Below are 18,113 nucleotides of genomic sequence, written 5' to 3' on the forward strand. Positions count from 1 at the left end.
AATATTTGTTTAGTGAATGAATGGAGAGTGAATAATGACTATGATAGGTTAGCATCATCCAGTACTTGGCATATAGTCAGTTCTCAATAAATGCATATTTGCAGAATAACTAATGAATTCACTGTAAATTTATATATAATTAAAACAGACATATAAATAGTATAACCATAATGGTATATAAATTGCTAACAGACTCACAGATATGACCCTAGTTAGCATGTTAAATGCCAAGTCCCCTTGGAATGCATGCTACTTACATTCTTGTTTGATATTCATGACAAACACTAATATATACACACGACCTATAGTGTCTTGCATGACGTCTGTAGACCCTCATTCGTTTAGAGCATCCCTGCCCAGGGAATCGAGCATATTTTATCCACAGATGACCAGGTGGATCTTCCCCCAAAGCTCCCAGTTGCTTCAGCAGAATCCTTCCTGACGTCCCCCCACCTGAAGTTCTGCAGCCCCCACCACTTCAGGACTTAGCTAGTTTGAGAAGTTGGGCCATAATCTCAGCACAGTTGTAATGACTACAGATGTCATATTTTTCAGAAGAGGAAAAATCTGGCAAACTATCCAAAGAAAAAGAAAAAGCTTTGTGAGGTCCAGTGGGGTCTTTTCAAGAAGTACGGGTAGTTCTGGAAGGACCAGAAGAGCAGGCAGGGAAGGAGATGGGGACAAACATGTCCTATTCCTGAGGGGAGCTCAGCCCTTAACAACAAAATTGAGCGGCTCAGAGGCAATTAAGGAGAACACGGAGGCTCCGACCAGAGAAAAGCCTGTGAGGACAGGACAAGGAAGGAGCTGGGGGAGCGGGGAGAGGGGCGGAGTGGGTTGTTGTCCAGGTCCTCAGCGTGAATCAGCACCTGACTCTGTCAGGGTCGCTAAGGTCACGTTCCCGATGAGGACAACAGAGTGGTCAGAAGCCACGGGCACCGTAACGAGATTCCTATTTCAGGAATTGGCTTTGGGGTTCCTGGGAATTTATTTGGTGATCTAAGTATCTAGTGTGTACAAGCAGTTTCTGTTCTGGTCCTCCAGTCCTTCCTCACGTGCTTCCTTCTTCCCTCCAGGTCTGGACTTGCACTCCCACCCCCTGAGCTAGACTTAAGGGTAAGACAGTGAGACAAAACCATTCCAACCTGCTTAGCTATTTTCCCTAACCCCAGGGAAGGGCCCCACTGCCCTGGAAGCATCTTACTTTCTCTTCTCCCTCAAGCTTCGCACGCAGCACACTGGAATCACCTGGGGGAGCTGTAGACACTACTGATGCCTGGGTCCCCCCACCCAGAGACTGTAAAAGTTGGGGTGAGGCCCGGGCAGTGGGTGACTTTAATGTGCAGCCAGGGTGAGAAGCACTGCTCTAGGTCCTGAGCTGCAGGCAGTAGCCTTTCGGAGAAATAGCCTGTGGGTCCCTTCACCTGTGTCTGAGGGCAGGGGGTGACAGGGAAGGCAGATACTGACTTGAGGAGGGCTAGAAGGCAGTTTGCGGTGCTGGGGAATGAAAGAGCAGGACCTGTGTCCCAGTCCCCCAAGCCCAGTTATCATCGGTTCTAGGACATTTTGAGACTAGTCAGTTGTAAAAGTGAGTCAAGTATTGATTTTGAAAATGAGAACATACCAAATGCACTCCAGTTTATCTGAGCAGCGCTCAGTAGACCAAGGGAAGTAAAATGAAGGACTAACTCTGCTCTTGTAATTAGAGCAGTGGATCTCCAACTGGAGTGTGCCTCAGAGTCACCTGGGGTGCTTGTGAAAAGAGATCTCTGGGCCTCACCCCCAGACCCTTATTTAGTGAGCCAGGGTGGGACCCAAGTATGGGCGTTTTTCACAAGTTCTCAGGTATGTGGATATTGCTGATGGAGGGACCCCGCTCTTAGAACCACAGCCTTGGACTGTTTCACTATGAACCCAATGAAACAACATTTCCACCTGAGGCTATTTATGTTTAATTGTATAAACGTGGTCTGCCTTAGCTATTCTTTGAAGTTTTACAACGCCACACCGAGCGAAACAGAGAAAACCCAGGTGGCTATCTAGGCACCGGTTTGGTCGAAAATAGCATTCTGGTAGAGTAAGAAATATTTGGAAGGGTAGCAGATTTTTCTTCCCTGCTCCCCTTTTTCATGTATTTGGTTCAAAGAATTGGGCTTTGAGTTCATCATGGTGTTTTACAAAATGATGTTTGTCATCTTGGCCTGAAAAAAAACCCAATGTAGTTTCCAGAAATGCTTCACTTACTTTTGGGCGATAGTGTGTATCTGATCAAATAATTCTAATATCAGTAAAAACCTCTTGCTCAGTTTTAGTTTGTGGGTAAATCTTGTCAAGGATTATAAATATAAAAACTCATTAATGTGACAACTTAGAGGTAGCTTTGCTGACAAGCTAGGAAATAGAGCCGAATGTCTAGAACATCTGCTGATGTTTGCTTTCTTTTAAACTGTGCGTTTTCTATGATCATTCAATAAGAAAATGAGTATTTCACAAAAGTAATTCTTCACAGTCAGTGCATATTTGGTTAATCCTCGAGTGAATTCAATCTGCTAAAGTTATCCAGAAAATATAACAGAGCAGGGAGAGTGAGGGGAACATTTTTTCATAGGTAATGTTGTTCCTGGTTTGCATAATGTCACTCACAAGGACACTGGCACCCAGTCACCAATAGGGTAGCAGCATATGAATGGTGCCTTCTTCCACTGACTACCCTTCTAGAGTTTCTCAGTGCCCTGGCATTAGAAACACATTTGGAAATAGATACAGTCAGATTTCTTTGTCTCAGGTTTTTGTTTCTGTTATTGTTCTTTGTTTTAATGGTTATTTTAGGGATAAAACTCAACATCTTAGGAAAGCAAATGAGATGATACCTCTCCCTAAAGTATGTTTTGTCAAAGCCGAATCACGTGCATCTGAGTTTCTATATTCACTGTTCAGGGAGAGTTTGAATAATTTTGCAGCTCTCCAGAATTCTTTATCTGTGTACCTGGGGCTTCAAGCAAAGCCTAATCATTGCACTTGTCTACAATTTCAGATTTTTATCTAGAAATTACTCACCTTCATATAAGTAGTAAAAATATAGAAACAAAGATGGCCAGATATCACAATAAGTTTCTTCTTTAAAAGAGAAAACCCCAGCCTTGATTATAAAATATGTGCCTGATTAGTAACAGACTTACTTGCTGATAATGAGTGTTTCCTCTCCACATATCCAGACTCTCATGAATTCTCCGTACATCTTGTTGTAGTAGTTGGAGGCACTGCCGATCCCCATCCACAGGAACCTGCAGTGGGAAATGAGGGGCCCAATTCCCAGACAATAGCCAGGACCTAGGGAAGTCATCAGATCACAGTCAGTATTTCAGCAACACCAAAAAGACAAACTGCTTGAAGTTACTGCTGTTTCCTGTTGTTGTTATCTAAACGTTCTTTTACATCTTCTGATGTATATAGGTGAATCACACATTTGAAAAACGATTAAAACAACAGCATAAGCTTAACATGAGGATCTGCGGCTCCATGAGTAAAAAACAGTCCAAGGTACGCACCACTCCAGTTACATTTGGTCTCTATCATTTCATTCCGAATCAACTGGAGCAGGTGTCTACTCTTTTCTTGCTGTGTTAAGTGGTGTCCGTGAGTTTCAAATGCAGCTCAGTCAGTCCCTCTAGTAACAAGCATGAAAGCCAGAACAAGTGATGTGTTGACGGATCGATCTGGCTGCCTAGTTTTATCTGAAAACTTTGCGTTTGAAAGTACAAGTCTATGAAATGGGTGGGTTTGAATTAGGTTGTGTTTTGGTGTCATCCTTTTAACTGTGAGGAACATGGTCTGCAAAGATAATGTGCAAACAAAAAGCATTCATTTCTTTTTTTTTTTTTTCCTCTTTCGAAAAGGATTCCGTTTAAGAAAAGAATCTCAGCTAAATCTCATTAGACCAAATAAAGTTAAGCACTGAGGAATGAGGCAGTGGGTCTGATCAGTGTCCAGACCAGAGTCTGAGTTCAGTGATGTGGTTTTACTGAAGAGCAGTGGCCCTCACACCCTTGCTTATGTAGACGGTGACAGAATTGTGAAGAGCACGAATCCAGTGAACAGCCAGCGAACTTGCTGTTGTTTATATCAGAGAACAAACAGGGTGGCTGATTTTAGTGGTGGTGGTGAAAAGTGAGTCAGAAACTTTTTGGAATGGTTTTAGGAGCTTTATTGTAAAGTTACAACATTTCTATCTCTTACTCCTTTAATTCCATTCTTTCAGTGAAATGGTCATGAAGCCAAACTCACACAACTGACCAGGATAGTACAGTGATGTCACATTATGGACAAGAGTTACGTAATTATCTATGAAATCTGATTTTTTGTGTAAATCATCTAAATTGAAGTTTAGCCCCAAATTTGGCAAAAAGGTTTACTCATAACCTTGCAGTAGCTGGGTAAATGTGGACAAGACTGTCAGAATTTTTTTTTTTTTTTTTTTGTCTTTAAATTTCTTCGTTAATGTCTATAGGACAAAAACAAGGATTTGGGTTCTTTGGGTCAAAAGTTCTTAATCTTAGAATTGTTCTGATAACACTGTATTGTTAGTAAATAACTGACAATATTAAAATAATGTCATTAAGTTCTCAAAAAGAATTAAGCAAGCAGTTTTGATTTTATACATATTTCCTTAAAATGTCATCAGATATACTGACCTCTTATTAACTGAAATATGCAAAATAACAATATACTTTACTAAATATTTATAGCTTAAAACATTGTAGATACTCAATAAATTTTTCCTGAATGAATTTTTGAAGTTAATTAGACATGTGTAAAGGATAAAGTTTTCAATGTTATCCTTATTTAGAGTATTTTAGATGTTATTACATTTTCATAAAAATGGAAAAATATCATTTTATCTCATACATTCAGTCCATGTGAAGTCAAACATCTTTCTATTTGGGAATAGACTTAGTCAACAAACACTTACTTAGCATAAACATATGCTAAGCCCATAAGCAACAAAAACGTATAAATGAAAGGCAGTGCTTTTTATGTTTTATTTAAAAGTTTGGTGCTATATAGGAAGTCTTAGTATTTAGGAACCACAATTCAAATTTCAAATATGACAGTGGAGACCTGTATCTGCTGAAAAGGAGAGATTATACTGAACTCTGCTTAGGTTGGGAACCTGAGTGCTCTAAGCAGAAGAGACGCAGAGTTTGGAGTCCTCAGCGACCAGCCATAGGCAGCCTTACTCATCCAGGAGACACTGAGCCGCTGCTAGGTAAAAACACTAGCTCTAAGTTAGAGACTGGAGATGGTATGATAAGTATAACTAGTGTGATTCTTTCATTTACTTGTATATTTTACACCCTCCAGCTAGAGAGAAGGATGCTCTAGGAGGGGAGAGATTTTGGTAGGCTATTAGGTAAATACTGGTTGCATCCACATTAAGCTGCCTTCTACTTCTCAGATTCAGGAGTGCTTATCTAGGCATGCGGTGACTGCAGGAGCCTCTTGCACACCCTGAGAGGAGCAGGAAATACTTCACTGCATTTTTCTGCAGGAACAGCCTCCATGAAGCCAACAGCTGGGACTTCCCACCCACTGTGGCATTCCATGCTAGGTATACACCCTAAAGAAACCTGTGCACACAAACGTTCATAGCAGCACTGTTCACAGTAGCCCCTAACTGGAGACACCCCAAATGTTCATCAACAGTAGAATGGACGATTAAACCATGAGATGTTCATGCATACCATATGAACTGCAGCTGCATGCCACAACCTGGATGAATCTTATAGGCATAAAAGTGATCAAAAAAGCAAGATAGAAGAATAGTAATGTAAGATTCTATTGCTAAAACATGTGAAACCAGGCAAAATCAAGGTATATTGTTTGGAATGTGAAATTAGGTGAAAAAAACTATAAAGTAGCAAGAGAGTGATCGTCACAAAATAGATGATTGTTTACTTCTAGAGGTGAGAGAGGGTATGATTGAAAAGGCACCTGAGGAGCTTCTGGGATGCTGCTAACATTTCTTGTGCTGGACTGTGAGGACCCATTTATTTGTGCACTTTTCTGTAAAACAGATTTTTTAATGGGGAAAGGGGGACTTTGTTGCCATGTCCTTTACCCAGTGCCTCCTAGGGATGTGGTGCTCAGGGCAGAGAGAGGTTCTTGGGGAGAGGATGCACGTGTACGTTTGGGCATGGCCCTGTGTCCTTGGGGAAGGGACAGCTGCCAGGTGCCAGGTAACCTGGAATCTTGGGCAGAGATCTTTGAACTGGGGCAGTTTCCCCAAATTGAAGCTTACAAAACCCTCAAGTAGGAGTGACTCTTTTCTCCCCCAGCCATCATAGCCCTCCCTGGCACTAAGTCCTTTGCCTACGTGTGTCATCTTTGCACACTCCTTGGCCCCTTGCCCCCAGCATCAGATATCCTAGGGCCTCTCGGTAAATGGAGGTTGAAGAAGCTTATATCTGAGTCCCAGTTTCATCACTTACTAGCTGTGGACATCTACCCTCTGTAAGTATTAAGTTTCTTCATCTGCAAAATAGGCCTCAGCACACCCACCTCACCAGAATACCAGGAGGTTCACAAGAGAACATGGCTGAAACTGCATGAAACTGCTTTGAAAACTGTAACTTACTTAAGGGCTTTGGCTTATTATACCACCTGTTAATTCTTTGGTTTTCACTGACCTTGAGAATCTCCAACCTATAAAACCAAGAACCCAGAGAGAGACAGTGGTTGGAGGAATCTAGCAAAAGAAATCCGAAAGTATTGGTCAGTAAGAACCATCCAACAAGAACAGTGTCCTGACCTTCCTTTCCCCAGCCAGGAGTCACAGGATCTCAGTCTGGGCCACTAGAGGGCTCTGACCAGACTTCACATTTTCCCAGGGAAAGCATAGAACTAGAAGCTCCCTGGTAGCAAAATGATCATCCACCTGGGGTTTAGGACTTCCTGGTGCCCCCCCCCCCCCCCTTCCCAGTTTCCTTCCTGCTGAGGTGCTGGCAAGTGATTTCCCTTCTCTGGTCTTTAGCCCCTCACCTTTGGAAAGAGGAGTTTGAACACAGTTTCTCATACTTATCATAGGGAGTTGCCTGGACAAGGCAGATGCCCTTTCTGGTCTCAGTTTTCCCTTCCCCAGATGAAGGGTTTGGGCTCCTCACTTTGCTCTCAACTCTGACTGCTCAGGAAGATCACTTTGGGAGATTTTTTAAAAATCCACATGAGGACTCACCTCAGGCAGGGTTGAGAACCACAGGACTATGTGCTCTAGAATCCAGACCCAGGACACTTTGCACCAACCCCACACTCCCACTCAGCATCACCCTGTGAAGAGGCCCACCACACGTGAAAGTGTTTAATGACCATGCCTTATCATATGTCCTATTGGATTGTGGTCACATGTCTGCCATGAGGAATTTTCCCAGATAACTAAAATACAGTCTGGTTATTTGTAAGTTAATCTGATAGTGTGGAGTGGTGGGGTTTCTACTGTAATTATCTGGGTAATTATATGATGTTCTACTTTTGATTGATCCACAGAGCTTGTTGAAGTTTCTTTCAGGGTGTGATGGTTCCAAGGGAACTCTAGTGGTCCCATTTTTCTTCCACTGTCCACGTCCCACCCAGCCCTTGTAGTGGCACCAATATTACAACCCAAGAATAAAAGAAAATGAAGAGCGGGATAGAGAAGGACTAAGTTCAAGAAAGGGAGAGGCAGAAGACAGGGATGAGGGAAAGTGGGAGGGAGAAGGAAGGGAGTACAGAAGGCATTCCAGAAATATTTTCACCTTCAGAGCAAAACCGGAGTATATTTGAGTAAAGAGGAAAAAACGCCCTAGAATTTTACCTTGCTCCATCCCTTCTTAAACTTACTTTAAAGGGTACTTGTGTCAATTCTATTTTACTAAAGCAAAGTGCAGACTGAAAGGGAGTATCTAAGATGTTTTTTAATAGTTTATTTAACATGTGCAGATAACTGGCTTAAAAATATTCTCCTGAGTCCTCACTCGCTAACATTGTCATTGTGTTTAGCCATCTCCTCAGCTTTGTTCTTTGTCCTTTTATAAAATTTCCTTTACCCTCATGGACCAAAAGCCCAAGCAAAAAATCTTAGGTACAGAACTAAATGACTGACTTACCTGGTATTGAGGATGTGTCCTCATAATTCCAAACCAAGAGGAGAAAGCCAGTGAGCAGCAGGATTGCCATAGCGGCAACAGGCACACCTTCAGACACCATGCTGGTGATGTTATAATAATGTATTGGGTTCAGCATTTCCAAAACCATCTCGTGTTGCTTGATCTCAGGGGAAGCAATTTAAAGTCCTGTGGAAATCAGAGGGCCAGAAAAATTAGAGAACTCCTCAAAACATACATTTAGGACTCCTATTGCTTCAGAGGATGCTGTACTGTAGAGATGGGTGCTTTGTTTTATAATGTGATTGGACACTTAGACAAGACAAATTTGTGATTAGAAGTCAAAACAAGCAAGCCCAAGAAAGATCTTTTGGCTTGAAGTGCAGCATTTCTGACCTTGGTAGAGTCTCAGGTTCGTTTAGACGCTTAGTTTGATAGAAGCTTATCATCTTGCCCTTGAGTGGGTAGAGTGACTGAAATCCCAATTAACAGCCAAATTTCTTACCAAAATACATGAAAATGAAGCTCCTTCCAGAGGTGGAGTCATCCCGTGTTTTCATCAGCAGATTTTTTTAGGCAATATTTTTCTCTTGAAGCCAAATTAATGAAAAAAAAAAATTCCCCAACACCCTTCCTTGCTCAAAATTACTTCCCCAGAGAGTGAGCTTCTCCAGCAGGAAGGTGTTTCTTGTGCCTCATTGAGGCATTCTCAGAGCCTCTCCTAAAGTTGTATATTGAAATGAGTGTGACTCACTCAGGAAAGTCTTTCTATTGCCTTGATCAGTTAAAATCTCTTGCACCTTGGGCTGGAGGAAGCAGTACACATGGGGCCAGCTTCAGAGTTAGTACGAATGGGGAAGCAGGAAGAGAGGAGAAGACAGACATAGTAGATGCCAGAAATAGGCTCAGGTGTCACTCAGCAACCAAACTCCCCATAGCAGCTAATCTCTTGTGCCAGACAGTTTTCAGTTTGATTTACTGGTTCTGTTGTATTTTTCTTCCTGTTTTAAAAATTTTTTTGTTGAGTTATAGTCAGTTTACGATGTTGTGTTAATTTCCAGTGTAGAGCACAGTTTTTCAGTTATACATGAACATGCATATATTCGCTGTCACATTCTTTTCACCACAAGATGTTGTATACATTTCCCTGTGCTATGCAGTATAATCTTGTTCATCTATTCTATATATACCTGTCAGAATCTACAAATTTCGAACTCCTAGTCTGTCCCTTCCCACCTGCCTCACCCCTGGCAACCACAAGTTTGTATTCTATGTCTATGAATCTGTTTCTGTTTTGTATTTATGTTCATTTGTCTTTTTCTTTTCTTTTCTTTTTTTAGATTCCACATATGAGCAATCTCCTATGGTATTTTTCTTTCTCTTTCTGGCTTACTTCACTTAGAATGACATTCTCCAGGGACATCCATGTTGCTGCAAATGGCGTTATGTTGTCGGTTTTTATGGCTGAATAGTATTCCATTGTATAAACATACCACCTCTTCTTTATCCAGTCATCTGTCATGGACATTTAGGCTGTTTCCATGTCTTGGCTATTGTAAATAGTGCTGCTAGGAACATTGGGGTGCAGGTGTCTTTTAGAAGTAGGGTTCCTTCCGGATGTATGCCCAGGAGTGGGATTCCTGGGTCATATCGTAGGTCTATTCCTAGTCTTTTGAGGAATCTCCATACTGTTTTCCACAGTGGCTGTACTAAACTGCATTCCCACCAGCAGTGTAGAAGGGTTCCCCTTTCTCCACAGCCTCTCCAGCATTTGTCATTTGGGGATTTTTGAATGATGGCCATTCTGACTCGTGTGAGGTGATACCTCATTGTAGTTTTGATTTGCATTTCTTTGATAATTAGTGATATTGAGCATTTTTTCATGTGCCTATTTATCATTCAGATATCTTCATTGGAGAATTCCTTGTTTAGGTTCTGCCCATGTTTGGATTGGGTTGTTTGTCTTTTTCTTATTAAGTCATATGAGCTGCTTGTATATTCTGGAGATCAAGCATTTGTCAATTTCATCTTTTGCAAAAATTTTCTCCCATTTTGTAGGTTGTCGTTTTGTTTTGCTTATGGTTTCCTTTGCTGTGCAAAACCTTGTAAGTTTCATTGGGTCCCATTTGTTTATTCTTGCTTTTATTTCTATTGCTTGAGTAGACTGCCCTAGGAGAACATTGCTGAGATGTATGTGACATAATGTTTTGCCTATGTTTTCTTCTAGGAGGTTTATCATATCTTGTCTTATGTTTAGGTCTTTGATCCATTTTGAGTTTAATTTTGTGTATGGTGTAAGGGGAGTGTTCTAGCTTCATTGATTTACATGTTGCTGTCCAGTTTTCCCAACACCATTGTTGAAGAGACTGTCTTTATTCCATTCTTGCCTCCTTTGTTGAAGATTAGTTGACCAAAAGTTTGTGGGTTCATTTCTGGGCTCTCTATTCTGTTCCATTGGTCTATATGTTTGTTTTTGTCCCAATACCAAGCTGTTTTGATTACTGTAGCTCTGTAGTATTGTCTGAAGTCTGGGAGAGTTATTCCTCCAGCCTCTTTCTTTTTCTTCAGTAATGCTTTGGCAATTCTAGGTCTTTTGTGATTCCAAATAAATTTTATTATGATTTGTTCTAGTTCTGTGAAATATGTCCTGAGTAATTGGATAGGGATTGCATTAAATCTGTAGATTGCCTTGGGCAGTGTGACCATTTTAACAATATTGATTCTTCCAATCCAGGAGCATGGGATATCTTTCCATTTTTTTAAAGTTGTCTTTAATTTCCTTACTCAATGTTTTATAGTTCTCCATGTATAAGTCTTTCCCCTCCTTGGTTAGATTTATTCCTAGGTAGTTTATTACTTTGGGTGCTATTTTAAATGGGATTGTTTCTTTACTTTCTTTTCCTGTTGATTCATTGTTAGTGTAAAGAAATGCAACTGATTTTTGTATGTTAATCTTGTAACCTACTACCTTGCTGAATTTTGCGATTGGTTCTAGTAGTTTTTGTGTAGAACTTTTAGAGTTTTCTATATATAGTATCATGTCATCTGCATATAGTGACACTTTTACCTCTTCTTTTCCAATTTGGATCCCTTTTATTTCTCTCTCTTGCCTAATTGCTGTGGCTAGGACTTTGAAGACTATGTTGAATTGTATTTTTTTTCTTTTCCTTTTTTCTCTTTAAGTTCTTTTTTCTGTTTTATTGGGATATAATTGACATAAAGGAGTGTTTAAGGTTAAAGTGATACAACATAATGATTTTATGTACATACATAATAAAGTGACTATCACAATAAGTTTAGTGAACATCCATCATCTCATATGTATACAACATTAAAGAAATAGAAAAAAAAGTATTTCTTCCTTGTGATGAGAACACTAAGGATTTGCTCTCTTAACAATTTTCATGTATATGATACAGCAGTGTTAATTATCTTTATTATGTTGTACATTACATCCCTAGTACTTATTTATCTTATAACTGGAAGTTTGTACCTTTTGACTGCCTTCTAAATTCTCCATCCTCCTACTCCCTGCCTATGGTAATCGTAAGTTTGATCTTCTTTTGTATAGGTTTGTTTGTTTGCTTTTGAGGTATAATTGACCCACAGCACTATGTTGGTTCCAGGGACAAAACATAGTGATTCAGTGTTTATGTAGATTTCAAAATGATCGCCAGAGTAAGTCTAGGTGCTATCTGTCACCATACAAAGATATTATATAGTTATTATGTTCTCCACACTGTACATCTCATACCTATGACTCATTTATTTTGTGACTGAACATTTATACCTCTTCATCTCCTTCACATATTTCTCCCCTTCTCCCCAACTCCTTCCCTCTGGCAATCACCTGTTTGTTCTCTGTATTTATGACTTTGTTTCTGTTTAGTTTTGTTTGTTCATTTGTTTTAGTTTTTAGGTTTTGCATGTAAGGGAAATGATGCAGTATTTGTTTTCCTCTCTCAGACTATTTCACTTAGCAAAATACCTTCTAGGTCCATCCATGTTGTCACAAATGGTAATATTTCACTCTCTTTATGGCCCAGTAATATTCCATGTCTTTTTATCTATTTATTTGTTGATGGTCACTTAGGTTGCTTTCATATCTTGGCTATTGTAAATAATGCAGCAATAAACATAGGAGTGCATATATCTCTTTTAATTACTGTGTTCATTTTCTTTCATAAATATTTGGAAGTAGAATGGAAAAAATGTCTATTCAGGTCCTTTGCCCAGTTTTTAAATTGGGTTGTCTGTTTTTTTGGTATTGGATTGTAAGAGTTATCTGCGTATTTTGGATAGTAACCCCTTGTTGGATATATTGTTTGAAAATGTCTTCTCCCATTCAATAGGCGGTCTTTTTATTTTGTTAATAGTTTCTTTCAGTATAAAAAATACTTTTTTGTGGTAGTCTTATTTGTGTTTGTTTTTGTTTCCCTTGTCTAAGGAGACTTATCTCAAAAAATACTGCTAACACCAGTGTCAAAGATCTTATTGCCTATGTTTTCTTCTCTAAGTTCTTTGGTTTCAGGTCTTACTTTTAAGTCTCTAATGTATTTTGAATTTATTTTTTTGTGTGGTGTGAGAAAGTAGTCCTCTTTGATTCTTTTACATGTAGCTGTCCAGTTTTCTCAATACGATTTATCAAAGAGTCTGTCTTTTCCCCATTGCCTCCTTTTTTGTAGATTAATTGCCCATATGAGTGTGAGTTCATTTCTGCACTCTGTTATGTTCCAATGATCTATGTGTCTGTTTTTGTGCCAGTACTGTAACTGTTTTGATGACTATAGTTTTGCAGTATAGTTTGAAATCAGGAAATGTGATACCTCCTGTTTTGTTCTTAAGATAGTCTTGGCTATTTGGGTTCATTTTTGTTTCCATACAGATTTTAGAATTATTTGTTCTAGTTCTTGAAGAATGTCATGGATATTTAGATAGGGATTGCATTGTACCTGTAGATTGCCTTGGATAGTGTGGTCATTTTAATAACATTAATTCTTCCAGTCCATGAACACATTATATCTTCCATCTGTTTGTGTCATCTTCAGTTTCTTTCATCTGTGTCTTATAGTTTTCTGAGTACAGATCTTTTACTTCCTTAGATTTATTCCCAGATATTTTATTCTTTTTGATGTGATTGTAAATGAAATTTTAAAAAATTTCTCATTCTGTTTGTTTTTAGTGTATAAAAATGCAACAGATTTCTATATATTAATTTTAAATCCTGCAACTTTATCAAATTCATTGTAGTTTTTTAGTGGTGTCTTTAGGATTTTCTATGTATAATATATCATCTGCAAACAGTGGCAGTTTTATCCCTTCCATTCAAATGTAGGTTTTTAAAAATTTCTTTTTCTACTCTGATTGCTGTGGCTGGGACTTCCAATACTATGTTGAATAAAAGTGGTGAGAGTGAGTATCCTTCCTTGTTCCCAGTCTTAAAGGAGAATATTTCAGCTTTTCAACATTGAGTATGATGTTAGCTATGGGCTTGTCATATATGGCCTTTATTATGTTGAGTTATGTTCCTTCTGTTTTCACTTTGTTGAGAGTTTTTATCATAAGTGAATATTGAATTTTGTCAAAAGATTTTCTGCATCTACTGAGATGATCATATGATTTTTATTCTTCAGTTTGTTAATATAGTATATCACTAGGATTGATTTGCATATATGGAACCATCCTTTCATCCCTAAGATAAATCCCACTTGATCATGGTATGTGATCCATTTAATGTATTGTTGAATTTGACTTGCCAATATTTTGTTGAGGGTTTTTTGCACCTATGTTCATTGATGATATTGGCCTGTAATTTTTTTTTTTGTATTATCTTTGTTTACTTTTGGTATCAGTGTGATGTTGGCCTCGTAGAATGAGTTTTGAAGTGTTTCATCCTCTGAAAAATTTTGGAATAGTTTGAGAAGAATAGGTGTTAATTATCTTTGGTTATATTCTACTATGTTTGGTAGAATTAATCTATGAAGCCATCTGGTCCGGGACTTTTGTTCGTTGGGAGTTTTTTTTATTGCTGATTCAGTTTCATTAATGATAATTGATATGTTCATATTTTCTGTTTCCTCCTGATCCATCCTTGGGAGATTGTACATTTCTAGGAATTTGTCAATTTCTTCTAGGTTGCCCATTTTATTGGCATATAATGGTTGGTAGTGATCTCTTATGATCCTATGTATTTCTGTAGTGTCAGTTATAACCTCTTTTTAATTTATGATTTTATTGATTTGGGCTCTCTTTTTTCTTGATGAGTCTGGCTAAAGTCATATCAATTTTGTTTATTTTTTCAAAGAACCAGCTTTTAGTTTCATTAATCTTTTATCTTTCTTTTTTAGACTCTATTTCATTTATTTCTACTCGAATTTTTATGACTTCTTTCCTTCTACTAACTTTGAGTTTTGTTTGTTCTTCTTTTTCTAGTTTCTTTAAGTGGAAGGTTAGGTTGTTTATTCAAGATTTTTCTTGTTTCCTGAGATAGGCTTATATTACTGTAAACTTCCCTCTTACAGCTGTTTTGCAGTGTCCCATAGATTTTGGATCATTGTGTTTTCATTTTCATTTGTCTCCAGGTATTTTTTTTTATTTCCTTCTTGATTTCTTCAAGGTCTCATTGGTTGTTTGGTAGCGTATTATTTAGCTTCCATGTGTTTGGATTTTTCAGTTTTTTTCTTGTAGTTGATTTGTAGTGTCATACTTTTTGATCAGAAATGATGCAGGCTTTCATTTCAATATTCTTAAATTTACTGAGACTTCTTTTGTAGCCTAGGATGTGATCTATCATAGATAATTATCCACATTTTCTAGAAAAGAGTGTGTATTCTGCTGCTTTTTGATGGACTATTCTGTATATATCTATTAAGTTCATCAGGTACAATGTGTCATTTAAGGCCAGTGTTTCATTATTGATGTTCTGTCTGGATGATCTGTCCATTTATGTAAGTAGAGTGTTAAAGTCCACTACTATTACTATGTTACTGTCAATTTCTCCCTTTATATTTGTTCATATTTGCTGTATGTATTAAGGTGCTCCCATGTTGGCTACATATATACTTATTATTGTTATGACTTCTTGTTGGATTGATCTCTTGATCATTATGTAATGTCCTCCTTTGTCTCTTGTTACAGTCTTTGTTTTAAAGCCTATTTTGTGTGATCTAAGTACTGCTATCCTGGCTTTCTTTTCCTTCCTCATTTGCATGAAATACCTTTTTCCATCCTCTCACTTTCAGTCTGTGTGTGTCTTCAGATCTGAAATTAATTTCTTGTAGGCAGCATATATAGAAGTCTTGTTTTGTATCCATTCAGCCATTCTGTGTCTTTTGATTGGAGCAATTAGTCCATTTACATTTAAAGTAATTATTTATAGACATGTACTTATTGCCATTTTGTTAATTGTTTTTGGTTTATGAGGGAGGGATTTGTTCCTTCTTTTGTTCTCTTCCCTTGTGATTTGATGACTATTTTTAGTGTTATGTTTCCTGTGTGTATCTATTATAGATTTTTGATTTGTCTGCTAGTGCTGATGCTGGGGCTTAGGGAGTGCTGGGGCTGGTGTTGGCTGACTGGTGAGTTCACTAGATCCTTACACAGTTGGCTTCAGGGCCTTGGTGGACCCAAGGCTGTGTCCATCCACTGATGGGTACATCTATGCCCCAGGGGGTCCTAGGGCTTGTGTTCACATACCAGTGGGTTAGGCCAGGTCCTGAGGTTACTACCAACTCACCAGTGGGCAGAGCTGGGTTCTAGAGTATCTTGCTGTGGGGCCTGGAAGTTCTGGAGTTAGTGTCAACCTGCTGGTGGGTGGTGCCAGGGGATCCTAGGTATAGTGTTGACCCACTGGTTGGTAGAGATGGGTCCCAGCATCTCTGGCTGCAGGGCCTCAGGGGTCCTGGAGTTGATGTTGGCCTATAGACCTATAGATGGGCAGGGCCAGGGCCAGGGCCCAGGGGATCCCAGGCTTGGCACCTCTCTGATAGGTGAAGCTGGGTCCAGGGTAGTGACCCCCCCCCATTGGTGAGTGGGGCCAAGTACCAGGGTGGCTGGAGGCTCAAGGGTTCCTAGGCAGCCATCCTCCTGGTGGGTGGGACTGTGTCCCTAATCAGCTAGCTACCTAGCTTGGGAGGTTCTAGGACTGATGTCAACTGGCTGGTAGGGATGAGCCAGGTCCTGGCACTAACAAACTAGAGGGAGGTTTCCAAAATGGCACTTAACAGCACCAGTGTCCTTGTGGTAGGATGAACTCTATGTCCCAAGGTGGGGTTCAGTTGCCTCCTGCCTCTCCAGGAGGCTTTCCAAGATCAGTAGTGGGTCTGATCCAGGCTCCTTTCAAATTACTCTTTCTGCCTCCTAGAGTCCTGGAGCATGTGAGATTTTGTGTGCATCCTTTAAGAGTAGAGTCACTATTTCTCTTAGTCCTCTGGTCTCCAGAAAATAAACCCTACTAGCCTTCAAAGCCAAATGTTCTAGAGGCTCATCTTCCCAGTGTGGGACCCCAAGGCTTGGGAGTCCAACATGGGACCCAGATCCCTTGTTTCTTGGGAAGAACCTCTGTAGTTCTAACTATTCTCTATTGGTGGGTCACCTGCCTGTTGATATGGGTCTTGACTATAGTGCATATCTGCCCTTCCTACCTGTCTTATTATGATTCCTTCTTTATATCTTGAGTTGTAAAGACCTTTTCTGATAGCCTTCAGGTCACTTTCATGGATAGTTGCTCTATAAATAATTACAATTTTGGAGTGAATGCTCCTGGAATGAGGTGAGTTCAGGGTCTTCTTACTCCACCATCTTGGCCACTCCCCTCTGTGGTGCTTTTTAAGAAGGTTTTCCAATACCTGAAATCTCAGAAGAGAGTTTCAGGGATGGTGGTTTGTTGAAGAGACCTTGATTGAATAAACTTGTATAATGAGAAAAGAGCAACCATTCAGTGCAGTTCCTGGTGCCTGAGTGCTCCAAGGATTATATTCCTTCAGAAAGTTCCCTAAGTTTCCAAGACTTGCAGTGGCTGTGAAACAGACTTTGACTGGGTTTTATCTAGTAATAAAATTCTAGACTCTTAACCAGGACTTCTAGTTGGATTTCAGGGGCTCTGTGAACTCCCTGAAATGCTGCGCAAAATGCTGTATCTGCTCAATTGCACTTTTATAGGGGAAGGAAGCCATAACTTTCATCAGATTCCAAAAGATTATATTTCTCCCCGAGCTATGAGAGATCTTAGGTATCCAATAAAATACCAATTTCTGGCAACTACAGAAATTTCACGACATAGTTGAATCATTCAGTTGCTGATTCATTCTATCGATTCATCCTATTACTCCACCATTTAATCACTAATGGTTAAGTGCAAGGCACTAAAACTGCCTACACATATTTTGAGCAGTATTTTTTCTTTTTTAATATACGTAAGTTGAGTCTGAAAAGTTAGCAATGTGTCTCTTATCATCTGGTTCTTTTCTTAATGAGTAGCTTCTTTGAACAGGTTGAATTTTTAGATTTTTAATCTCCAAGGTAGAATTTTACATAATTCTGAGTAAGCTCCTTATGATTTTCTGACAGCCAGGACCCTCAAGTTTTCTGTTTATATTGATGAAACTTGAAACCAGTGTTAAAAGCATAAGTAAAGAACGTGGTTGTGGCAAAAAAAAAAAAAAAAATGTCCCAGAGGAAGTGATGCTGGCAAAAACTTCACATTTAAGAAACTCTCAGAGATATTTCACAATACTGAAAGCACAAAGTATAAAATATTGAAAGCGGATGCAAATTTCAAAGGAGGATGACAATTCACCAAGGCATAGAAAAGATGCTCCCTCAGTGTCATAAGTTATACAAAGAGAAGGTAGAATGCTCTTGATGAGTTTTTTAACACAGAAAACACTTTAAGAATTGTAATGTTTCTAATGTTTTAAATTGCAGTATATTAAAATACTGGTTTCACTATTTTTTCATTTCCATATGCACTTAAAACCT

At 39.1% G+C, this 18,113-nt stretch overlaps 1 protein-coding gene across 1 annotated transcript in view; it reads right to left on the minus strand.

Moving 5' to 3' along the window:
* LOC141577821 (aromatase) overlaps positions 1-8,286 on the minus strand; it is a 28,616-nt gene extending 20,330 nt beyond the window's left edge. The window contains exons 1-2 of the mRNA XM_074364813.1: positions 8,139-8,286; positions 3,180-3,330 (exon numbers count right to left, since the gene is read on the minus strand). Coding sequence (XP_074220914.1) covers positions 3,180-3,330; positions 8,139-8,286 — 299 coding nt within the window. The remainder of the gene's footprint in view (positions 1-3,179; positions 3,331-8,138) is intronic.
* Positions 8,287-18,113: the final 9,827 nt, after the last annotated feature.

This window comes from Camelus bactrianus, chromosome 6 (assembly GCF_048773025.1).
Source record: "Camelus bactrianus isolate YW-2024 breed Bactrian camel chromosome 6, ASM4877302v1, whole genome shotgun sequence".
Classification (NCBI taxonomy): Eukaryota; Metazoa; Chordata; class Mammalia; order Artiodactyla; family Camelidae; genus Camelus; species Camelus bactrianus.